A 26,333-nucleotide genomic window follows, 5' to 3' on the forward strand; every position below is an offset into this window, starting at 1 on the left:
GGGGTAGGGCCTGGAAGCCAACACCTACTGTCTGGGACTATCTTTCATGTCATGGGGCTTGAACTCTGGGCCTGGGTGCTGTCCCTCAGCTCTTCAGCTCAAGGTGAACGCTCTACCACTTGAACCACAGCACCACTTCGTTTTCTGGTGGTTCATTGGAGCTGAGAGTCTCACTGACTTTCCAGTCCCGTCTGGCATTGAATCGTCATGATCCTCAGATCTCAGCCTCCTGAGTAGCTAGGATGTCATGCTGGAGCCACCAGCACCCAGCCTCTCTGGGGCTTACACTGCTGAGTTTTGAACTACAGAACTGGCTCCCCCCACCACACAACCCCCCGCACCCTTGGGTCATCAGACCACGGAGGGTGCCTGGTTGGCTGAGAGGCCACTGGGTCTCAAGAAGGGCTTTTACTGCAATTCCCTTATCTGCTAAAGACTGAGCTGGCAGGGAAGAGACTCAAGATGAACCCTACAGACCAGGTGCCTCTACCACTTCCCTTCCCCACAGAGACTGCATCTGCATAACAAGGCCCACCTGGTCTCCACTGCTCTCCCCCCAGGGCAGCGTCCCAGCCCCCCACATCCTGGTTCACAATCGTCTGGGGCTTCCCAGAGTTGCCTGAGACTCCGGTGAGATAGGCATGTTTTCAAACCGGGACTCCTCCAGTGAATCCAGCTACAGAGTTGATTTCTAGCCCACAGGATGAAGAAGGGGAGGAGAGGAAGTTTTCCACTCCCCTTCCTCCAGACTTGGCAGCAGTGCATTTCCTCCCTCCCATCCCATCCCCCACTGCCCAAGCCAGGTGCCCAGCAGCCAGAACAGGGAAGGAAGGAATGCCACACAGGCTTCTAAGTCAGGTGCAGTGAAGCAGAAGCTGCCGCGCGGCAGAGGCCCTGGGGCGTGGCTATCTTCTGTGGCTGTGTGATGCATGCCACATGGCCTGCCACCTTTCTGGGGGCCAAGGGGGGGAGTAGAGCCGGGGTCACGAAAGTCTGAGTCTATGAAGTACTTTTCACATATCAACGCAACCAAGGATGTTTGCAGCTGCTGAAGTGGATGGTCAGGGCCTGGCAGCGTCTGGCCTGCTGTCAGGAAGAAAGGCCTCTGATGTCCAGGGTCTCCAGAAGGACTCACTTAAGCAGCAGCGGGACAGGAGGGAGAGTGCTTTCCATGACAGTCAGCGGCCGGGCTGTTAGATCTCTGCAGGAAAATGACAGCCAGAGCCCACAGCGTGGGAGTGGAGGGCTGGAGAGGGGCGGGGGGGGGGGGGCACGCCTGGGCTGCCTTCCTTTTCCCAGCCCGCAGGCAGGATGCAAAGCCTCCCCCTTCTGTAGAGGGCGCTGGAGTGTCCGTCACTGCCGGGCACTCGAACGGGAAATGAGCACTCCGCAAGCAAGTGGACTTCAGTGCGATCCCAGGGTGGGAAATAGCAGGTTGCCCGTCACCCGTTGCCCAGGGAACCAACATCATTCTACCCAAAGCCAGGAACTCAACTCAAGAAGCCTGACATTGCCAAGTGCCTGTGGCTCACACCTGTAATCCTAGCTACTCAGGAGGTTAAGATCTGAGGATGGGGGTTTGAAGCCAGCCCTGGCAGGAAAGTCTATGAGACCCTTATCTCCAATTCACTACCAAAACACTGGAAGTTGTGCCTTGAACAAAAAAAAGCTAAGGAACAGTGTACCCAGGGCCCTGAATTCAAGCCCCAGTACTGGCAAACAGACACACACATACCCCCCCACACCCTTATATCTACCTTGCTTCCACAGAGAAAAGAGGTTCAATCAAATCATCTTAGTTTTCCAAAGTCTTCCCCAGTTGCTAGTTTTGATGAAATATTTTCTTTCTTTTTTTTTTTGGTCAGTCCTAAGTAGGGCTTGAACTCCAGGCCTGGGTGCTATCTCTGAGCTTTTTCACTCAAGGCTAACAGCTGTACCACTTTGAGCCACAGTGCCATTTCGGTTTTCTAGTGGTTATTTGGAGATAGAGTCTCAGACTTTCCTGTCCCCGCTGGCTTTGAACCTCAATCCTCAGATCTCAGCTTCCTGAGTAGCTAGGATTACAGGTGTGAGCCGCACACACTTGGTTTCCTTTTGTTGAGAAAAATAATTTTTATTAGCATCAAACAGTTGTACATGGAGTTTCATTTTGACCCGCCATCCGCCCCCACAATATACCCTTCTCCATTGTTTTAAAACATACCTGAGTGAAGAACGTTAAATAAGTCTCTTTCCCGCAGGACTTCTCTGAGTATTTGATATGTGAATGATCCCTGTGTTCCAATAAAACTTTATTTGTAAGACACCTGACATTTCAATTTTATATGATTTTTATTCAAGTATTATTTTTGCAACATTGTTCAACAATTTTAAAACGTATAAAATTCTGGATGTTGGTGACTAGTACCTACTGTCATCCTAGCTACTGAGGAGGCTGAGATCTGAGATTCCAAGTCAGCCTGGGCAAACAAATCCGAGCCTTTTATCAAATTAACCAGCAAAGAGCTGGAAGTGGAAGTGTAACTCAAGTGGTTGAGTGCCAGCCATGAGAGAGAGCCAAGAGAGAGTACAACAACAATACAAATGACAACATTAAAAAAAGACTTTTAACAATGAAAAGCAAAGTCATACTCAGTTTTAACACTGTAGACAGAGACATACCAAGCAACTGTCAAAAGTATCACTGGACTTTTTACTTACATGTGGCTTTTTAGCATCTGCTCCTGTCTCTGGACCAAGAAAAATACTAAGAGATTAGCTGGGTGTTGGTGGCTCATACCTGTAATCTTAGCTATTCCAGAGGTTGAGAATGAAAGAGCCCAGGTTCTAGGCTATCTGGGCCAGAAAAGTTCATAAGACTCTACATAAAAAATAATGCCAACAGCAGGGTGCCGGTGGCTCAAGTCTGTCATCCTAGCTCCTCAGGAGGCTGAGATCTGAGGATTGCGGTTCAAATCCAGCCAGGGCAGGAAAGTCTGTGAGACTCTTATCTCCAATAAACCACCAGAAAAACGGAAGTGGTGCTGTGCCTCTTCACAAGTTCCTCAGCCCACAGTCTGCAGGTCTGGCATCCAGGACAGAATTCAGCGGAGGACAAAACAGCCTTCCCCTCCCCTCAAGCCAAGAGTTCAAAACAAAAACAACAGAAATCGAGGCTAGACGTGTAGCTCAAGTGGTAGAGCGCCAGCCTAGAAAGCTAAGTCCTGTGTTTAAATCCTAATACCTCCTTTGTGTATGTGCATGCCAGTCCTGGGGCTTGAACTCAGGGCGTGGGTGGGTGCTATCCCCGAGCTGCTTCTGCTCAAGGTTAGAGCTCTACCACTTGAGCCACAGCTCCACTTCTGACTTTGAGTAGTTTACTGGAGATAAGCGTCCCATGGACTTTCCTGTCTGGGCTGGCTTCAAACTGTAGTCCTTAGATCTCAGCCTCCTGAGTCGCTAAGATTACAGGCATGACATCTCGATAGCATGCCAATTTTTTTATTCATTTAAAGCATGGTGGTGGTTAAGCAATCATGAAACAACTGTTCTAGTTATTTTTTTCTTATTAATGATTTATTGCTGCTATTACTGGGGCTTGAACTCAGGGCCTCTCTCTCTTGATTTGCCATTTCCCAGCTCTACTGCTTGAGTCACACGCTTTTGCCTTTTTGGCTGGTTAATTGGAGATTGTCCCCTGGGCTGGCTCAGAACACAAATCCTCAGATCTCAAAGCCTTCTGAGAGTTTGCTCCTGTTATTAATAACACATCCACCTTCTGGGGCATGGTCCCACACTTGGTGGGGAGTCCGACCAGACTCCTGGTCTATCCAGGTGATAAGGACAATGAGTGTGGGTGGCTGACCAGGCTAGTGAAGGCCAGGGTGTCACCCAACTCTGAACCCCAAGTCCTTACCTTGTTGCTTCCAGATCTCAGTTGTGCAGTGTCCGGCTGTTATTTGCAGTTGAAGGTGACAAAACTCAGCATTCGTCTATTCCACAAGCAGCTGGAGGCCTGGGAAATCCTCTTTCCTACAGGAAGCTGAGCTGTTTGGAGTGAGGGCCTAGATATTTTGGTTTCTTCCTGCCTATGGCTCCAAGCCTCTCAGCTGGTCTCCTTGGATCCCTGGATGCCCTGAGTTCATAAAGCATTGCTTTGGGTAGGTTCTGTCCTGGGCAGGATCTCAAGGAAGCATGGGTTAATTATGGCTATTAGCACCTGGGAGGAAAGGGCCAGGCAAGTTTGTTCTTCCCTCCACATTCACGGCTTGTTTTTAGGAGAGCCTTGGATGCATAATTAGGGAGAATTGCACGCTTATGACCTAGATGCCTTACAGAGTCTTCACCCAACCTTCTGATTAAGCTCTGAGTGAGAGATTTTTACCAGGCTAACCAAATACTTGCATGTCTACCTTCGCTGCAGGTTCCTCTCATTTCCAGATTGTGCTAGGCTCTCTCTAGAACACGTGTCATGGCAGGATTCACTAATCAAACGCCATCCAAGTCTGGCACTGGCTTCTTAAAGCGATTAGCAAATCAGACCTCATTCCAGTTATCTAGACCTGTCCCTGCTGATTTTCAGGCATGGGAGGGCTGCTGAGATCAGGACAGGATGACTCAGGGCCAGGGGACTGCTTCAGTTCTCTGCCTTGCCCAAAGAGCTGCCGTTTCCATACTCAGGCCATTTGTCTATGCCTCTTAGCACGTTCCTCAGCTGACAGTCTGCAGGTCCAGCATCCAGGACGTAATTCAGGGAAGGACTAAGAACAGTCTTCCCTTCCTTTCCAACCTGTACAACTGGAAGGCCGGCCCTATTTCTAAGACCTTTGCATACCCACACCTTGTGAGAGCAGAAGCTCCATACTCACCAGCAATGGGCACCCCACAACGATCCTCAAACCAGCAGGGATGGTCACAGGCGGCCTGTGAGCCTATGTATCACCAGCAGGAAAACACCAGCAAAGCTGCTTAAAACCTGCCCTTCCACTCTTCTAGGAGCCACACTTTTGTCGCAACGCTGTACTGAAAACATCCTTTTAACAGGATAGACTCTCAGGTAAAGTGCACGTTCTCCTCACTTTGGTTCAAGCTCAGGTACAGAGCTGAGACTAAGTGGTGGGGACTGAATCATGAAGAGAAAGTGGGTGGCCAGTGCCAAGTGTTGGAACCCTATAGCAGCCTTGTGGCACTGCTCTGTGGTACCTCCGAGTCCTCGCTAACCTAGCTGCTCCTGGCTAGAACCCAAGAGTTCTTTCTAACACCAAAAGGCATGTATCTCCACTTCTTCTCCTCACATCGCCGCACACCCGGGGACTTTCACACTTTGGCATAGAGTCTGCTACACCTCTGAGGCCCATCCTAAGACATCCAGAGCCAACTGCAACTTCCGATAAGCAACTCAAGCTGTCAAAAGGAAAATGGGCTTCCTATCAACACTGGAAACACTCCATAAGTGAAAAAAATCCAGGTTTGGAAAAGAACTTTTCCTTAAGGCTGGGATCTACACAACATGAAAATACAGATTTCCAATGTAAATTTTACTATTTTATTTGTGAAAAAACTACAAGCAGAATTCATAAATAGACATTTCTATTTAAAGCAGGAAAATGATAAAGTGGCTTCTAATAACATAGTCGTGCACATGCCAGTAACAGGAATATATTAACATCTTTTATTTGCTAGACAAAGAGCAGTGTCCAATATAAATTTCCCCAAAACATTTAAGACCTGTGAATTTCTGACCAGTTCACAAAACCACCAACTGACACTTTAGCATGAAGAGAAAACAAACCTAACCGACTGTCAGCTCTAAAGACGTTACGGAGCAGAAACTTCCAAAAGCGTTATACAAGCTGTCTTTCTGGGCAAATGGAAAATAGAGCTCGTATAATACATTAACGAAAATTCACAAGATAAGATTATGTTTTGACATACTTAACAAGCATTCTCTATTTGTCTCCAACAAACAAAGCTAAGGAAATAATGTAACCATCTTTACACAGTAAATTAAGGTTACGAGTCTTACACAAGAACAGAACTGCTTGCGCATTAAAACTGTTCAGCTCCATTGTCATACTCTAAATGTTGGCTCTTAAACCATTTCCGGTTACATACAAGCAAAGGTTATTATATATTCAGCAATTAATAAATTTTCAATAATTTAAGATACGGTAGCTTAAAAAAGTAGACTGAGCATGGTCTTGATAAGGCAGGTGAAACGTCTTAGAGGAACTAAACTCACAGAAGCTTCTGCCAATGTTTTTATATATCCATATTGAAACGGAAAGGTTTGGATTAAAATATTCTGTGGGTGTTAAGATGTCTTTATTTTCCCCAACTGCATGACTCAAGCAGAGCAAGCTAGGTAAGCTCTGTATGTGTCTGCATACGAGTGTGAAACATCACACGTGTACTAAATAAAACAAATGGAAAATTGAGTGTTAACACTGTGCTTTTGTTTTTTGTTTTTGTGTGTGTGTTCTTTTAAAACCTGCTTTCTGTGCCACTGAATACCAAGTATTTCTGGTCCTCTTTTCATATTTATCTTCATAATCTACACTAGTGTTTTAACGCACTGCCTACTACTAATTGTAGCGCTAACTGCAAATGCAGGAAGTTAAAATTCCATTTCCAGAATACATGCCTGAGGGATGTCATCAATTGCAGAAATTAAAAAGCCTGAAGTTCCTATCACCTCTCCATCCCAACAGCACACAGAGACCAGTGGAAGGGCTGGCCCTGTACCACCTGATTACACAGATAACCCCCAGTCAGCTGCAACTTCTACCCAAATGGCAAATTCACCCCACTCTTCTGAAGAAACCCTCCCTGCTATCCCCTCTCCCCATTCTTTTAAATTTTTTTTTTTTCACGGAGGCAAACTGAAAACCCAAGACACTGGCAATGCATTAATTAGCAGCCTATGAGTAGCTGGCTAATCAGCTTTTTCCACTAGTCTAGGGGGTCCAATCACTTTACATGAAACTAATTTTGAAAAAGTACACAGTGTTTCTGAACAAAGTGCATACCAACACTTATTGGTTCAAATAGCAGTGCAACCCATGAGTTTGGTGGCATTTAAAATTTTTTTTTTAAAAAGTTAATTTAAAAACTTAGCAATTCCTTACACCTCTGGAAAATAAATATGGCTGACTAATTTACCCTCCCTGAGACCCTTAATAAAAGGAATATTAAAACTTTAGAAGGAATGTCTTTGCAATATCACACTAATATTAAAATGTGGATTTAAAATTCATAGTCAAATCACTATGTATTATATATTCGGATGCTTACAGAAAGCACCTGATTTCCTTTGGTTCATTAATAAATACTTTAAAAAGGTATTTAAAAAGATAAGCACAGCTTGCATCCCAGATACAAGCCTTATTTTAAAAAGAGGGGAACATTGTCCATGCATTTGAGAATAGGATCACAGCAACAAATGGCACTGCTTTATAATCTATACCTTTGAGCACAGAATTTAAGTTATGGTACATTAGTGATTACAGAATAGTTTTAATGTAAATGTGAAAGGAACCTTTCCTTGTTGGCTACTCAATTCAAGCTGTTAATTTTTAACATGTTGCCTCCACAGTCAGAAATCAGTTATTAATAAGCAATTCAGGTTCTTAACACCAAAATGCGGTGTTTTGTTACATTATATGCCCTCCCGTGAGTCCTTAAAGTATGATTATATAAAGGACAGTTAACACCAAGTTCTCATGCTGGAAATGACCGTGATATACTACAAACTCAGTGGATGTAAAGAGTCAAATACAATAGACCCCAAATACAAATAAAAGCAAAAGAAAACAGGTTTTTCTGTTGTTTTTTAAAAGGAGGAAGGGTGGAATTGTATTAGTGGTGATTTATTTATTTTTTGTTAAGATAGTGAAAGGAGATAAACTTCACAGAGCATTTACTCAAGCTGTGTGTCTGTCTGTCGAGGAAGACAAAGATCCCCTGTAAGTAAGCTTTTCCCCGCAAGGCAGCCCTGCCATCACTCCTGCAGTCCTTTCCCACAGCCAAGGACTGAGAAAGGGCTCCAGACACTGAAGAGCTCCCTGTGGGGACTGGATGTGTGGTCCACAAGCTCTGTTTAGGAAAGTGAACCATGGCAGGTATTATGAGAGAAAAAGGGAGAATCGTCACAACTGCCTTGGTGGGGAAGGGTCTGAAGGATGCAAAGCCAACAAATGCCAACTATCTATAGAGACACCACCACCCTGATGACACATGGGAAGTAGGAACCAGGGACTGCTTCCGTGGACAGCGTAGACCAAACTGCAGTTTCAGACTGTTGTAATCCTAAACAGACAATTACTAGATCTACCTCAGACATGAGTAGTGGTCTGGAAACTGGATTCAAGTTACAGAACACTGTATTTTCATGAGTACTTATATAGGAACAGCAATGGTAACATGTAACCGTAATTTACATGAATACTTGGCATTCTGGAGCTGAGTTACTTCTCAATGATCAAAGCCCTCCCCAATTAAACCACTTGTGATTTGTCAGTTATCCATTGCAAATGCAGGCTATCTGGAGCAGTCTTTAAATTTGAGATCACATTGTTTTAAAAATATATATTTTATATCGTCCAGTACTCTTTAGATAGATGAGAGTCAGGTTCCCATGTGGGCTGGAACCTCCTTCATGTAAGACTGACTTGAATTCAACATCAGCATGTTCACAGAAGGCATTGTCCCAGAGCTAGCTGTTCAATGTTGTATTCACTTCACAGTGTATCAAGCACCAGCGTTGCCATGGATTGGTTTCAAATAACCTTTTATATATATAATTTTATATTTATATATAGTTATATCAAAACTGATAGTACATAGTATAGCTTGAAGAAAGAACTAAACTTAAGAGGATATGCTGAAAGGATGGAGTTTGTGAACACAATAAATAAAAGTTCCCTCCCCCCCAATGCCCCTCAACAAAACACAAACAAAAACCAGTTGTAATGTACATGGAAAATTGTGCACAGCAGATTTTTTTTTTATATAAAAAGTAGATTCAGGAGCACATCCAATTATAAATGATTGTTAGGAAAATCATATAAAACAATGGAATACATAAAAGTGTCAAGAGTAATCGTCAGGGTGCGAAATTCCTTGGTGGCCAGATGCCCAAGGCCAGCAGAAATCATCCTGGCAGCATCACTAAGGTCGATGTCCACAGAAGACTCCAGGGCAGCAAGCAGCATGGGCAGGTGGAGGATTCGAATTTCATACCCTGATTCATAGTTTTCACAATTCCATGTGCAATTTCAGAACGATTCGTCATTCACTGCTGACATGTCGCCCTTTGGCGTAGAGGAACGAGAAGAGCCCTTGTCTGTGCTCTCTGACCCCGAGCTGCTCTGGTTCTGCTGTTCTGACCCTGCACTGGAGGTCACTGTGGATGAGGATGTGGAGGAGGAGCGAGTCTTTTCCTTAAAGTCTGTGATAATGACGGTGACGTTGCCCACCGTTACTGCCAACTGCTGTGCAGTGCTCCTGTCCACGTTTTTCAGCCGGGGCCTGAAACACCAAGGGGGTCAGTCAAGTAAGCTGCATCATCAGTACAAGGAAGACTTCAAGACACTGTGAAAATAAATGTAACTGCCGATCACACATGCTAGCTGCCCTCAAAAGTGTGCTGACTTCAGCAGACAGCTAAAACTGTAGAATTATTAATATTCTCAAGTCTTGTTTTAGTCACACAGTGATAGAAAAGGCCATCATACCCACCCGTAGCGATTCCCTCCACACCTCCCTCAGCCTCAAACCCACAGGTATAAGGTCTCCCTGGGTTTGATCGTAATGAAGAAATTCAGAATAGCCTTTTGTATTTCATTCCAGTTCTGAAGTACCTTGAGGTGTGATTTGTTTCACTGGTCTTTGTTGTAGCATTTGCAGACTGTATACTGTTAGCTTCGCTGGGAGGATCTTTCAGAATATCAGACTTTGGCCTGGGGGAGTGGCAGGGGGGAGAGAAGAGACAAAAAAAAAGGCCACTTAATATTTGATTCACATGCAAAGTGCTTCACTATATTTAGCTACCCAGGAACTTACTTTGTTTTTTTGTTGGTATTTTTCTTGGTAACACTAGGACTGATTTCCTTGTCTTTCTCAGGTTTCTCTCGGTCTTGCTTTTCCACTTTCTCCTTCTTCTCCTTCTTCGGAGGTGGTGGTGTGGCATACTGTTGTGCCACTTGTTGTGCCACCAACTGAGAATTGATCCGAGGTTTCCTGTAGCGTGGAACATACAGGACAGTTTATTAGTTGTTTAAAAAACAAAAAAACAAAAACCGAACTCAAACTTCTGCAGAGCACTGGTGGCTCACACTTACAATCCCAGCTACTCAGGAGGTTGAGATCTGAGGATAGCAATTTGAAATTAGCTGGGACAGGAAAGTCTATGAGATTCTTAGCCAAGGGCAAAGGGCAAGAAGCAGAGCTGTGTGGCTCAAGTGGTAGAGTACTAGGTTTTGGCCAAAAAGTTGTGCACTAGTCTTGAGTAAAAGAAGCTCAGGGGCAGTGCTCAGGCCCTGAGTTCAAGCCCCAGCACTGGCAAAAAAAAAAAAAAAAAAAAAGTCTAAAACCCTGAGTTCAACACCAATACTGACATGAAAAAATTTTTCCCAACTGTTTTATGTGATCTCCAACTTCTTAAGCATTATTCTATTGTAGTATGTGGCAACTCCTTTGGGGGAAGGGAGGAGGAAGAGGAGAAAATGGAGCTGAGGCTAGAACCCAGAGTCTTGCACAATGCTAGGGGAACACTACCACTGAGCTACAATCACAGACTCTAAAAGCAAATTACACAGCATCACTCTGCCATTATTTCAACAGTTTAGGTGAGTTCACAAAGCTTTCTTTCTCCACTAGTGCCAGTACAAACCCACACTGCCCAGCCAACAGGACAGTTTGTGAGCATGCTGAGAACACTTCTTTTGAACTGTCAAGATTATACTGACTGACAGCTTTCAAATACTTCTGCTGCAGAGGGTTAATCTCATTTTATTAAATGGACACTGGTAATCCCCTGAAAAGAAAATGAAATTAGAAGTGTGACATTCACTCCTCAATCTAATTATTCCAACTAGGTCTGCTCCCCTGTAGCTCTGTGATTGGCACAGACAGCACACAACAATAAAAGGTAACTGTGGTTCACACTAGCTCCCAAGGGGTGAAGACTTAAGAGTCACTATGGGAAGAAAAAAAAAAACAACTTAGACAAATGGTACATTGACTATGCCACCAACAATTATGTCAGTGCCAATCTCCAACTGACACTGGCTCTCAGTGCTATTGTGTACAGATTCTATTCTAAGTGGCACTGAACACTTGTACAAGGCAGGGACATTCACAGACCCAAATGAGAAGGATGACAGGGATGCCTACTTGTATGTGGTAGCCCCTCCTTATCTGTGGCCCTGTGCTCCAAAGACCACCAACCGGTAGCGGGAATTAAAGATTGTGTGGAACCCCTCAACTGAAAGACTGCCATATGGGGACAGACTGGGCAACTGAGATGGTTCCTAAATGTTTACAGGTCAAATGGCCCACAGTGCAGAGGGATGCTGGACAAAGGGTTGGTTTGTGTCTCGGCAAGGACAGAAAGGGGACCGTAAAGCATTGTTTTCCTACTACTCAGAGAAAGGTGCACAATTTGAAACTTGTAAACTGAAGTTGTCCACTTAATATTTGACCATGGCTGACTATAACTGAAATGTGAGAAGTAGTATGAGAGGACTGACTACAGATATACTAATTTCCAAAGACATCCCATCTAGACATTTATAATGAGATAGACTATGCCAAGTACAAAATGGGAAATCACTCAGGTAGAGAAACTGGCTGCCATACCATAGTGCATGGCCCCTTCAGATTCTAGAGTTCCTGCTTATCGCCAGGTCTGGTTTATCAGGGGAAGTGGCACTAGCAGAGGAGAGAAAAGAAACTGGGGGCCAGTGGCTCACGCCTATAATACTACTCAGGAGACTGACTTTTGAGGATCAGTTTGAAACCAACCTCTATAAGACTTATCTTCACTTAGCCACCAAAAAGCTGGAACAGAGCTATGACTCAAGTAGCAGAATGCTAACACTGATCAAAAAAAGCAAAGGGAGAACATCCAGGCCTAAGTTCAAGCACCATTACCTGCACATACCAAAAAACAACAAAGCAACAATAGCTGGGAGTTGGTGGCTCCCATTTATAATCCTAGCCACTCAGGAGGCTGAGATCTGAGGATCGCAGTTTGAAGCCTGGGCCAAAAAGTCCGGGAGAAACTCATCTGCAATTAACCACGAGAAAACTGGAAGTGGTGCTGTGGCTCAAAGGGGTAGAGTGCTAGCCTAAGCACAAAGAGGCTTAGGGACAGTGCCAAGGCCCCACACCTGACAAAACCACCACCACCACCAAACAAAAACAACAAAATAAAGAATTCTAAGACAAAGAAAACAAACAAACTTCCTTAAAAATTCTCACAAAATTTAGCAAATGAGAAATATGAAAACAATCTCCAGGTGCAAGACAAGGGATGCAGAGAAGAGACAGATGCTTACTAACCATTTCACAGCTTCAAGGTAGCCTGGGGCTGCAGTACCAGTTCAGGGATATGGTACGGTTTTACCAGAATAAACAGTACATCACTTCCATATCACTGAGGTAGGGAGCTGCTCACAGATATCAAAGTGCCCAGGAAAAGAGGAAATGAACTGAGTCCAGGGCCTTGGCTCCAAACCCAGAGAATCTCACTTTTTCTACTGTTTTAACAGCAGCTATTCCAACACATAGAGGAAGAATAAAGGAAGTATGATCTGGCCAACATAGAAAAAGACAATGAATGACCACTAAGAAACACAGTAAATTTAGTAAAACATTCACTGGGTAAACAAACAGATAGGCTATCTATACAGACTACCAAGCAGTTTAAAGAGGAAAATCAGACAGCTACACTTTAAACACTCAGGTGTTAAAAGAATGTAATTTTAGATTCAGTTAATTAATTGAGAGACTGGCCCCAGAATGGCCAAACCAAGTTGAGTCCGAGAGCCTCGCATCATTTCAAGACACTTGACAAAGTAATGCTACTTATGCTACCCTGGGACCAACAAGCAAATCTGAGTATGGTAGCTACTCCGGAGGCTGAGATCTGAGAATCATGATTTGAAGCCAGACCTGGAGAGGAAAGTCCTCATGATTTTATTTAAGCCAGCTACCATTACAAACTGGGTAATTTAAAAACTCAACTGTCTCTTAACTTGACAGAGATCATACCTTTGGGGGTATTAATTCTTTAGATATGCAATTCTTTTTCTACTAAATAGTACTTCCCTCTTCCACAGAAACATTTGTCTTCAATATCTCAAATCCCCAGTTCAACTTTAACAATGAGCCACTGGACAACCATACTGGGTGTCAATCCAATTCTAGGTTACCCTTCTCACAAGTTTACATGCCTGATTTGAACCACTGTGCTCTGTACTAGAAAGTACTATCCTCCCAAATCTGACTGCAACTATGAAATGTAACAGCTCAAGCCATCTCCTTTCTCCCACCTATGTTTCCTTCTGTCATCTTCACAGGGGACAGGGCGAAAAAGTTTAGTGTAAAAAGAGTATCAGATTTGGAGTGAAGACAGCCTTTCAACTCTCGAGGCCTTGCTACTGAGCCTAGGTAAATTACTGGGAAGGAGAACGAGCTACATTTAACTGGGCTAAGCCAAGATCAAATCATGTAAAGTTCACTCAACTCCTGTCACAGTGCATGTAGATAGGCAGTAAAATAATTACTGGTAAAAATACATTCCAAACTACTACTTCACCAGTGGCCAATGTGTCTACCACAGTTGCTCAGACACTGGGAGGCAACTGGAAAGATTTACCTCACTCAAGAAACTAAGAAGTCTGCCCTGGAAAGTGGAGACACAAATCTTTTGCCTATGGCACATAAAAAGCACATTTTGCTGTCTAATAGCAACAGTAGCATTAAGGAGTCTTATGCAGAGGCCACCTTTCCTTGTTCATTTCTAGAAAGGGTTTTTAAAAAAGGATGCTGGGCTGGGGTTGTGGTTGAAGTGCTAGAGTACCTACCTGCCTAGGAAGCAAAAGCCCAGAACTGCAAAACAAATCCTTATTAAAAAGAAGATGCCTCCGGGGAAGCCACCAGGTTATAATTATAAAACAAGACACAGGAATTCAGTCTCATCAGATACAAATTTGTCAGGCACATCAGGCTCCAGCAGAAAAACAAGCATCTCTAACTTTTATTAATGGCAGAATTATGATCAACTTTTGGGGCTTGACATGGTTGTTGTCAACATTCAAATGTCTCTCACCTCCTGAAAACACACTTCAGAATGTGAGCACCAGAAAGTGAAAGCACTTAAGAACATAAATAAATAGAGCCGGGCGCTGGTGGCTCACGCCTGTAATCCTAGCTTACTCAGGAGGCTGAGATCTGAGGATTGCAGTTCAAAGCCAGCCAGGGCAGGAAAGTCCGTGAGACTCTGATCTCCAATAAACCACTAGAAAACTGGAAGTGGTGCTGTGGCCTTAATGGGTAGAGCGCTTGCCTTGAGCTGAAGAGTGCAGGGACAGTGCCCAAGCCCAGAGTACAAGCCCCACAACCGACCAAAATAAATAAATAAATAAATAAAAAAAACAGAGCTACAAGTGTTTATAAATCTGGTAGCCACAGGCAAGTTTTAGTCCAAGGGTTCTTTTTTTTTTTTTTTTTAACAAGGTTAATCTTGTTTTACAGACTTTTGTTTCTTTTTTTTTTAATTTAATTTAATTTTGTGAACATACTGTACAGAGGAGTTACAGTTACATGGGCAGGATAATGCGTACATTTCTTACCAAGCATTACAGCCTCCTCCTTTGTTTACCCTTCACATCCCTTCCCAGCCTCCCCCCTCCCCCCCTAATCCCAATCCTTCTCCTTTCCCCCCTTCCCCCCCCACCACCAACGTTGTAAAGCTCGTTTTGGACATGACAACTTGTACTTCTCATTGTTGCAACAGGTCCACCTGTATCCTTAAACAACTGGTTTTTCCCCATCTCCTCCACAAGTTATACTGACATCAAATATAGTGAAAGCAGGGGTTATACGTGGGGGAGGGACATACAAAGCAACAAAGAGATAATCTTATAAATGTGTTAGAAACACATGCATGAAAGAAAAAAACATTAAAATACACATCTAAGGGTTCATTTTCCTGACATCACATTATCTGACCTTTTCCGCTTGACTCATACATATACTAGATATTACAAATAAGGGAAACCATGGGACCTACGTTTCTTTGGGCCTGGCTTACTTCACTTAATATAATTTTTTCCAAGTTTTTCCATTTCCTAACAAATGGGGCAATGTCATTCTTTCTGATGGAGGCATAGAATTCCATTGTGTATATATACCACATTTTCTTGATCCATTCATCTACTGAGGGGCATCTGGGTTGGTTCCATATCTTAGCTATGGTAAATAATGCTGCAATAAACATAGTTGTGCTGGTAGCTCTAGTGTGGTCTTGTTTGTAAACATTTGGGTAAATGCCCAAAAGTGGGATTGCTGGGTCATAGGGGAGCTCTATGTGAAGTCTTTTGAGGAACCTCCATACTGCTTTCCAAAGTGGTTGAACAAGTTTACATTCCCACCAACAATGAAGTAAGGTTCCTTTCTGTCCACATCCCCTCCAGCATCTGTTGTTGTTAGAGTTCTTGATTTTTGCTGTTCTAACTGGAGTGAGGTGATATCTCAATGTTGTTTTGATTTGCATTTCTTTTATGGCTAGGGATGTTGAACATTTCTTCATGTGTCTATTGGCCATCCTTCTTTCTTCTTCAGAGAAGTTTCTCTTTAAGTCTTTCGCCCACTTATTTATTGGGCAGTTGTTTCTTTGAGGATTTGTTGTTGGGGGGTTTAATTTTTTGAGTTCCAAGTATATTTTAGATATGAGACCCTTGTCCGTTGTATGGCTAGTAAAGATCTTCTCCCAATCCGTGGGCTTTCTATTGATCTTGCTAGCTATGTCATTTGCCCTGCAGAAGCTCTGCAACTTTATGCAATCCCATTTGTCCAACCTTTCTTTGATTTGTTGTGTTTCCAAGTCTCTATTCAGAAAATTTCGGCCTGAGCCAAGGAGACCTAGGGTTTCTCCTATTCCATCCTGTAATGTTTTCAGAGTGTCTGCTTTGAGTTCAAGGTCTTTGATCCATTTGGAGTTGATTCTGGTGCAGGGTGATATATAAGGATCTAGCTTAAGTTTTCTACATGTAGTTAACCAATTTTGCCAGGACCATTTACTGAAGAGGTTGTCTTTCTTCCATTCTATTGTTTTAGCTCCCTTATCGAAGATTAGATGGCTATAGATCTGTAGGTTCATTTCTGGGTTTTCAATTCTATTCCATTGGTCCTGAGGTCTGTTCTTATGCCAATACCAAGCTGTTTTGATTACTATGGCTTTATAGTAGAGTTTGAAGTTTGGTATTGATATTCCTCCAGCAGTGTTCTTTCCATTCAGGAGCGTTTTTGCTATTCGGGGTCTTTTATTGTTCCATATGAATTTTTGGATTGCCTCTTCTATTTCCTTGAAGAATGAGGTTGGAATTTGGATAGGTATTGCGTTGAATTTGTAGATAGCCTTGGGAAGTATTGCCATTTTCACGATGTTAATCTTTCCAATCCAGGCGCATGGGAGGTTTTGCCATTTTTTAAGTTCTGTGTTGATTTCCTTTTTCAAGATTTTAAAGTTTTCATCATAGAGGTCCTTCACTTCTTTAGTTAAGTTAATTCCTAGGTATTTTATTTTTTGTGGGGCTATTACAAATGGAGTTGCTTTCATAATTTCAGCCACACTTTTCTCATTGTTGGCATACAGAAAAGCCATTGATTTTGGGGGGTTAATTTTATAACCTGCTACTTTGCCAAAGTTTTGAATCAGCTTGAGTAATTTGGGAGTGGAGTCTATGGGATTCTTTAAATACAAGATCATGTCATCTGCAAAGAGGGAGAGTTTTATTTCTTCTTTCCCTATTTGGATCCCCTTTATGTCTGCATCTTGTCTTATTGCTGTAGCTAGGCATTCTAATACTAGATTGAAGAGAAGTGGAGAGAGTGGGCATCCTTGTCTTGTTCCTGAGTTAAGAGGAAATGGCTTTAGTTTTTCACCATTGAGTATAATGCTGGCTGTAGGAGTCCAAGGGTTCTTAAAATATTGGTTTGAAGATGCTTCAGCAAGGTCTAAAAGGTAAAAACTTCCCATAATAATTCTAAGAATCTCCTTTCCCATTCATTCTATGAGTTTACAGTGGAGATTTGCAGATATGTGATATCACTGAAAATAACTTGCATCTGCTCATTCTGTAAATATTTTTTTTTGGGGGGGGGGGGGATCCAGTTGTGCATGGGGCCTGAACTCTGGCCTGGGCGCTGTCCCTCAGCTCTTCAGCTCAAGGCTAGCACTCTACCATTTGAACCACAGCACCATTTCCGGCTTTTTTTCCCCCTGCTACCACTGAGCCACCTTCCCAGCCCAATATTATTTCTGATATGGAAACTTTCTATAGATATAGCCAAGATGGACAAAGATCCTTAGGGTTAATAATATTTTTATTTAGGATTTATTTATTTGCCAGTTCTGGGGCTTGAACTCAGGACTTGGGCACTGACTTGGGCACTGTCCTTGAGCTTCTTTTGCTCAAGGTTAGCACTCTACCACTTGAGCCACAGCACCACTTCTCACTTTTTCTGTTTATGTGGTACTGAGGAATAGAACTCAGGGCTTAGTGCATGCTACGTAAGCACTCTACCACTAAGCCACCTTCCCAGCCTGGGTTAATAATCTTAAAGAGTCCAAGGGATACTCTGACCAAACATTTCAGTGTATAAGTGTGCTGTACAACAAGAAAGAAAGGAAACAATAGGAAGAAGGCAACTTGTAGTACAATGCCCCAGAGATTGAATTTTCTTAGCAAAACTTCAAAAAAAAAGTACAAAGTAATATTTATTACCTCTTAACTGCAGCAGACTAAAGAAACACTTTGAAAACACTCTAAACCTACTGAACACCAGCACTACTTTCCAAAACTGAGCTTAAAAATTTCAACCATCGGGGCTGGGAAGGTGGCTCAGTGGCAGAGCGCTTGCCTTGCATGCCTGAGGCCCTGGGTTCGATTCCTCAGCACCACATAAAGAAAAAAGCCAGAAGTGGCGCTGTGGCTCAAGTGGTAGAGTGTTAGCCTTGAGCTGCAGAGCTGAGGGACAGCGCCCAGGCCCAGAGTTCAGGCCCCACGACCGGAACCCAAAAAAAAAAAAAAAAATTTCAACCATCAATGATAAGTCTGGCTTACTTCTAACTTCCTCTCCCTGGGGTACCTGTAAAGCCAGGAATGTACTGTGGTCACTATAGTACTACAAGTACATGTCCATGTAAACATGCCCTATAGGTCTCACACAGCATTTCTTCAAAAAGTATGCTCGAGGACAAAGAACAAATTAATTGAATGTTATCACACAAAGAAAATCATTACCTTACATTGTTTGGGGTGGGAGGAGGACTTCCTTTGAAGATAGCTAAGGGTGTTTTTTGATACTTCCAATCCATATCATCAACATAAATGTTAGTAAGATATTAAATGGCCTCGATCCCTTGTGTAAAGGCTTTTTGTATTATATGGAGCCCTATCAGTCACACACGCTGGGGGCCCAGGACTTTAATAGGTGAAATGACCATGGATGGCCTAGCTAGAACACAGATCTCAATGCTGTGATGTACTGCCATACTCTAGACTGTACTCTTTTCATTCTGAAGGAACAAAAGGAATGGTGTTTAAGACATTATAGTAACAAGTAGTTCTATATAAAAAGTTAATAGTGTTGCCCATTTGTAATTTTCTTGCTTAACCAAGAAAATTTCTTTCTGGCAAGGAACTGTGTGAAATGATTCTAAATTCATGTTTCAGAATGAGTACTATCTTCAGCAAACAAAGTAACTATTATGTTTGTGCTGCAATACCCTAACTCTCCCCCACTTCCCTTTCTTATCTCCGCATATAAAAAAGAGAGATCTCAGATTATCCCATCTTCACTGCTTTCTTCCATCCTTCTTACATCTTCATGGGATTGAGCCCAAGGCCTTGTGTAAGTTAGTTAACGCTTGACCTCCTCTATCTTACATGCGTGAGGCTGGGAAATAAAAGTCCTAAAAGGAAAATGCAATTGCCTAGTTTTCTGCTAAAATCTCTGCCAAGAGCTGCTGCTTGCAGGATGAAATTTTAACTCCCTACCATGACACATCAATCAGGCTCTTCAGTTTTATTCCAACAACTCTCAGCACTGGCAGCTCCAGGCTGCTTGTGCATACTAACTGGAGCACCAACAAGCTATCTTTCTCAGAAGTACTTTCTGCCACCTGCTGTGGTTGCTAATGTATTGTCCCTTAAGCTTCTGAAATGCCCTTTTACCTGCAAAATCTATACCTGCAAGACCCAGTTCAATGTCACTTCTTTTCTAATCTCTTCTATTAAGTAACAATCCTTGGCCAGTGTTACCAGTTTCCAAATCACCTTCATGGATCTGTCTACCACTTCATATTTTGTCTTACCACCCTATTTATGTGCCTCTCCCTACTAGATTACAAACATCCCTGAGGCAGTACTGACCTTTTCAATGTTATACTCAGAAATTCAAAATACTGTTTCCTGACAGTAGCTCAGTTAGTGCTGGCTCCAAGAATATATGGCCTCTGTATAATGTAGAGCACACAGCAGATGCTGTATCAGCATGCAGAACAACGATGATACCACACTTAGTTATGTCTGGGCCCCAGGAAGAGAACTCTTTGGGGACTTTTACAGATACTGCCATTCAATAAAGAAAACCAGGGACATGGTAGGTTCTCAATATATACAAATGTCTACAGCACAGACAAAGAAAATTAACAGAAAATGAGTGCTTCTTGCTGAGCCACTGTGCAGTATGGAGCACACACTTCAGTCCTCACTTTTTTGAAGTCATTACAGGAACCAAAGGGCAAAGATCTCATCAATAAACACAGTACAAAACTAGCATAAGCAGGGCTGAGTCCAAATGTATGCTCTTTCTACTAAACCATACTGCCTGCCAATGAACCTTGAGAAGAATGGAAATGAACAGTGGAGAAAGAAGCAAAGGAGAATGTGACACACTTGAAAAAAAAAAAGTTCACAGGAAAGAATGGTCAATAATTTTCAAAGTTAAAGCTGAGCTCCTGTAGCTGGCTCATGCCTGTAATCCTAGCCACTCAGGAGATTGAGATCTGAGGTTTGTGGTTCAAAGTCAGCCCGGGCAGGTAAGTCTGTGAGACTCTTATCTCTAATTAACTACCAAAAAAGCCATGAACTGTGGCTCTAGGGGTAGAGAGAAAAAAAGAAAAGAAAAAGAAGAAACAGAGAAAGCTATAGCAAAGAGGTCCGAGAGCAGACCTCTGAACACAGTAATCAAGCCAGTCCTGGGGCTTGAACTCAGTTCCTGGGCACTGTCCCTTAGCGGTTTTTTTTTTTTTTCCCGGTTGTGGGGCTTTTTAGTCTGGGCCTGGGTGCTGACCCTGTGCTCTTCAACTCAAGGCAAGCACTCTACCACTTGAGCCACAGCGCCACTTCCAGTTTTCCAATGTTTTACTGGAGATAACAGTCTCACGGGATGTTCCTGCCCGGGCTGGTTTTGAACCATGATCCTCAGAGATCTCAGCCTCCTGAGTAGCTAGGATTACAGGTGTGAGCCACCGGCACCTGGCTGCCTTAGTTTCTTTTGTTCAAGGTTAGCTCTACCATTTGAGCAACAGCTCCACTTCTGGCTTTTTCTGTTTATGTGGAACTAAGGGACTGGACCCAGGGCTTCATGCATGCTAGGCAAGCACTGTGAGACTCTTACCTCCAATAAATTGCTGTGGAGCTGTGGCTAAAGTTAGCTGAGAACCAACATTGAGGTCTCCCCAACCCCACAAAACAAAAAACGGAGAACTGTACAGCAAAGAGAACTGAGAGCAGGCTCTGAACACAGTAATCAAGGTGGTATCCTTCTGAATTGTTTCTCATCCAAATACTTCTATTAGAAGACACACATAACTCTTAGCCCCTCTACTATTCTCTCCTGCCTCAAATACGCCAATCACTTGGAACACATTCCACATCTACTCCAAACAACATAGACAACTGGGCACTGGTGGCCCACGCCTGTAATCCTAGCTACTCTAGAGGCAGAGATTATAGTTCAAAGCCCCTCTGGCAGGAAAGTCTGTGAAATCATCTCCATTAAATCACCAAAAAAGCTGGAAGCACAACTGTGGCACTGATGGTAGAGCACTCTTTAACAAAAGCAGCCCAGGGATAGCCCCCAGGCTGAGTTCAAGCCCCAGAACCAGCACCAAACAACAACATAAAGAGCAACGAGCTGGGTTTCAGTGGCTCACACCTGTAATCCTAGCTACTCAGGAGAGGCTGAGATCTAAAGATTGTGGTTCAAAGCCAGCCAGAGCAGAAAAGTCTCCATGAGACTCTTATCTCCAATTAACCACTCAAAAACGAAGTAGTGCTGTAGCTCAAGAGGTAGAGTGCTAGCCTTGAGCACAAGGAAGCTCAGGGACATCACCCAGGCCCTGATTTCAAGCCGCCAACCAATGACCGCCCCCCCCCTTCCCCCCAGAGCCATAGGCATGAACAATGCAGGCTTAGACAACCAGTTCCACAATGCCTTCAATTTTTAACTATCTAGGGTCAAGGAAGTAGGAAAAAATTCTTAGGAGTTAAGTCTAAGTCCTTGAAGAATGTTCTTGTTCATTTCTATTTATCAAAGTAAGGAAAGGTCAAGCACAGTAAAAAGGAATCTCCAAAGCATGGCAAAATTAATAAGCCTATTAACCTTAGAGAAACCACATTATCACAGAAGTGGCATCAAGTGGGATTCCTATACCACCAGTAAGATCTCCAATTTCACAGACTATCTAAATCCTTAGCTTATAAAGGGATATGTGGATAAACTGGGATGATCTTATATTGCACACATGAAAGTATTTTCATCCAGTTACAAGAACTTTTCAATTTAGTATTCACTCCAAATTAGAAACTGCCTTTGATATCAAAATAATCTAATTTTAATTGCTTGTAAAAGTGTCTAAAAAGGCCAGGATTCCATAATTTTTTTCTTAAACTACTGCCAGTGCACTTTCTGCAAAAATTTGCTGAAAATTTCTTCCATAAATCTGAAGAGACAATATTCTTTTTATAAATGCTTTTAGAAGTAGAATTTTAATTTTAGAGAAAAACTACAAAACCAGCATGGAACATCCGTATAATACATAGCTCAGCCATTTCCTTTAATGTTATTAGCATCTCATATAAACAATACACCTACCAAAACCAGAACACTTCAGTGGTCGTACAATACTGCTCACTGTGCTACAGGTCCTATAATCCTATGTATATACGCCTTATTGTACATAGATTATAGGAAGGCCCTATTATATAGCCTCACTGGTTTTCTCACTCCTGTCCCTTTTCAGATTCTAGGTCCTGTTTTCATTTCCTCCTGTTATAGCTCTTTCGAGGCCTTGGTACTTTTGATTAATTATTGGTTAGTCATGGGGCTTGAACTCAGGGCCTGGGCACTGTCCCTGAGCTCTTTTGCTAATAGTAGGCTAGCACTCTTTGAGTTACACCACCACTTCCAGTCTTCTGGTGGTTAATTGGAGGTAAGAGTCTCAGAGACTTTCCTGCCCTGGCTGGCTTCAAACTTCGATACTCAGATCTCAGTCTCCTGAGTAGCAGGAGTGAGCCACTGGTGCCTGGCTATTTTTATTTTTTGGCCTTAGTACTTTTGAAGAGCGCCAGTCAGTTATGGTGTAGAAATTCTCTTTCACGTGGGTCTTGTGCCCCTCAGACAGAATAAGGGCAACATGTGCTAGTCCTAAGGCAGCAACACTGCACTCTACTCGGAACACAGTGGTCTCAGAGGTCTGTTATGTTGTCCTGTCCTGTATCCACTTTTATAGCTTGAATCTTTCAAAATCTCTTGGTGGAGATAATTTTATTTGGACTTTAAATATACTTTCTCCTCAAAGTTCTAGATACTTCTGTCCAAATGTGAGGGTCCTACACAAAATTCGTGGTCAGGGTTGAACTCAGAACCTCGCACTTGCTAGGCAGGCTTTTGGCTACTTGAGCTATTCTGCTAGCGTTTTGGGGTTGGTTAGTTTTGAGACAGGGTCTTGTTTCCCTCCCCTACCCCTTCCAGGTTAGACTGTGATCCTCCTTCTTGTGCATCCCCCACCACCAGGATGAGAACCAAATCCTTCTTACCTGCCCGCCCTCTCCCACACTGTTCTGTATCAGCTACAGAACAAAGGTATTATCTCACTGCCTTTTTTTTTTGGTCAGGGCTGGCCTTGAACCAGCCTTGAACCTTGAACTAACTCTGTCTGATCTCTGGGTCCCAAGTAGCTAGGATAACAGGCTTGAGCCACCAAGACTTGATTGTTTTTCTTGTTCCCTTTCCTTTACCCCAAGACAGGGCCTCATTATGAAGTGTAGACTGGACTTGAACTCACAATTCACCTACCTCAGTGTCCAGAGTGCTGAAATTACCAGAGTTGTGCTGCTACATGTGACTTCTTTTATATTTATTATCTGACTTTTTTAAAGAAGTATTTCTTTCCCATGTGTTCATTTATTCAACTCTTATCAATATAAATATGTGGATATTTATTCTATCCCTGTAGTTAAAGTCCCATGCAATCATTATGAATTTTTTCCTTGTAATTGTTTCAGCTTTGACCACAAGGAACTTCTTTTCAGGCTGGCCCTTGTGCTCTTTTGACAAAATCTCAATCCTTTGAGTACTTGGAAGTCTACAATGTTTCAAGTGCCAAATGATCTTAGGCCTGTACTAATAAGCATTGCATTCAAGGCCCCTGCAGAACATCTAGAGAAAAAAATAAAATAGTCACTAGTCACTGGTGCAAGAAGATAAATAATTACACATTGTCTCAATGCACTTTACATACTGGATAGCAAAACTATCGCCAGAAGCAGCCTGATGCCTACTCTACATGGGCTCAAGATAACATGGACGTGTTTCTTGATTTTTAAACTAATTTATATTCTAAAGAGGTACTTTATCACAAAACAGTGTGTAGTAAAAAAAATACAAAAACCAAGAAAATTAAGGATCCATTCCAATTGGTTAGATGAAAAACTCTCTAGTTTCTGTAATTTTAGTAGCAGCAAAAGACTTCAAGGCTCAGGAAGGACTAGAGCTATTTCACCCAGGAATAAAAGTGTAAGAGCCAAGTGGAATGGGTGTTTCCAAGGAGAATAAATAGCCTGTTGGGGAGGAAGGAGAGCAAGGATTCCCTGTTTGCTCATTTTGAGTCTCTCCAGAGCTCGAGGAGAACTGAAGGCTAAGTAGGCAACCCTGAGATTACTCTCTCCTTGCTCCGAGGGCATCCAAACACTTGCCATTTCAATCAACTAACCAAGGGGGGAGGCAGGGGAGAAGAGGAGAGTGCACGCACACTAAGAATAAAAGCAGTTTGTTGACTTGGTCAAGTTTTGCCCATGCTACATTTTAATGAGACAACTGTGTACAATAAAATGCACTGTGTGTGTGTGTGTGTGTGTCTGTCTGTCTGTCTGTCTCTCTCTGTCTCTCTCTCCTGAGGCTTCAACTCAGGGCCTGGGCACTATCCTTGAGTTTCTTTTGCTCAAGGCTAGCACTCTACCACTTTAGCCACAGCACCACTTCTGGCTTTTTCTATGTATGTGGAACTGAGAAATCGAACCCAGGGCTTTATGCATGCTAGATGAGCACTCTACCACTAAGCCACCTTCCCAGCCCCTCTATTTTTAAAGGATGGGAGTTTCACTATGTTATGCTGCTTATTCTGGTCTCAGCCTCAGTAGCTGAGACTACAGATATATACTACCACGCTGGGCTGCACATACTTTCACTCTCCTTCCCCCTAATGTACAAGACAATCACACTCTCTTCTTTTCGTATGTTGCCTTAAGCCCTCTCCCTGCTCCAAGCGGCCACTAACCTATTTTCTATCTATGGACCTGACTTGTCTTTTTCCTCTAGCTTCACATGTGGAATTATGCTCTACATATTTCTTTTTTCATGTATGGCTATTCTCATTGATTTCAGCATTGGTGAGATGAATTCATGATGCGTATTTTCTCTATCCAGTCTCCTGTTGATTGCTATTCAGGCTTTTCCTCAGTTTTCAAGCTACCATGCTAATGGAGAGATGAACATTCAAGTATAAATGTTTGCATGGACATATGTTTTCGTTTTTCTTGCTCTATGGCAAATCTATATTTATCTTTAAAAGACATTGCCAAACTCTTTCAAGAGGATTATGCCATTTCACATTCCCTCTAGAAAAGGGAAAGCTCTCTATCCTCAACAACAATGGGTATACTATCAGTGTTTTTAATGTGTACTAATCAAACAGGTATGCAGTAGCACTTTGATATGGCTTTAACCTTCGATTCTCTCATGATGATGATACTTCTGCCCTAGGAATCACTTTTACACAAGGACAATAAAAGATGGCTTCAGTAACCTGGTACAGCATTTATGAAGAGTGTCCTTTCTACTTTTGTGTCTCAATTAAATCAATCATTTATTTTTTATTTTTTTATTTTGTCAGTCATGGGGCCTGAGCTCTGGGTCTGGGCGCTGTCCCTCACCTCTTCAGCTCAAGGCTAGCACTCTACTACTTGAGCCACAGCACCACTTCCGGCTTTTTCTGTTTATGTGGTGCTGAGGAATTGAACCCAGGGTCTCATGCATGCGAGGCAAGCACTCTACCACTGAGCCACCTTCCCAGCCCTAAATCAATTTTTTAAAAAGAGAAAATAAACCAAAAGCCTGCTAAGTTATATGTGAAGAATATTTTAGTGTCTTGAAAGAGAATGAAAAACAAAACACCCCAAAACATTTATCATTCAATTCTTAAAAATTCAGCCAGGTGCCAATGTCTCATGCCTGTAATCCTAGCTGCTCAGGAGGCTGAGATCTAAGGATGGCAGTTTTGAAGCCAGCCTGAGCAGCCTGAGTAGTTTATCTCCAATAAACTACTCAGAAAATGCCAGAAGTGGTGCTGTAGCTCAAGTGGTAGAGTGCTAGCCTTGAGCAAAAGCAGCTCAGGGACAGTGCCTAGGCCCAGAGGGGGAAAAAACTCATCAGCTGGCCCAGATGTATACACGTTTGTAAGATCAGTGAATTGGATGTAGACACAGTACCCAAGGGACAAAGACCACAAAGGATGGCTGGAAGAATAGCTATTACTTGGGATAACAATTAAAAATCTA

The 26,333-nt window shown here is 42.8% G+C and overlaps 1 protein-coding gene across 1 annotated transcript in view; it reads right to left on the reverse strand.

Annotated features, from left to right (window-relative positions):
• Positions 1-5,510: 5,510 nt before the first annotated feature.
• The window catches only part of LOC122108010 (RING1 and YY1 binding protein), a 70,627-nt gene continuing 49,804 nt past the window's right edge, over positions 5,511-26,333 (reverse strand). The window contains exons 3-5 of the mRNA XM_042679944.1: positions 10,042-10,218; positions 9,840-9,938; positions 5,511-9,507 (exon numbers count right to left, since the gene is read on the reverse strand). Of these exons, the coding sequence (XP_042535878.1) occupies positions 9,255-9,507; positions 9,840-9,938; positions 10,042-10,218 (529 nt within the window). The 3' untranslated portion in view covers positions 5,511-9,254. The remainder of the gene's footprint in view (positions 9,508-9,839; positions 9,939-10,041; positions 10,219-26,333) is intronic.

This window comes from Dipodomys spectabilis, unplaced genomic scaffold, assembly GCF_019054845.1.
Source record: "Dipodomys spectabilis isolate Male_0828 unplaced genomic scaffold, ASM1905484v1 ptg000054l, whole genome shotgun sequence".
NCBI lineage: Eukaryota > Metazoa > Chordata > Mammalia > Rodentia > Heteromyidae > Dipodomys > Dipodomys spectabilis.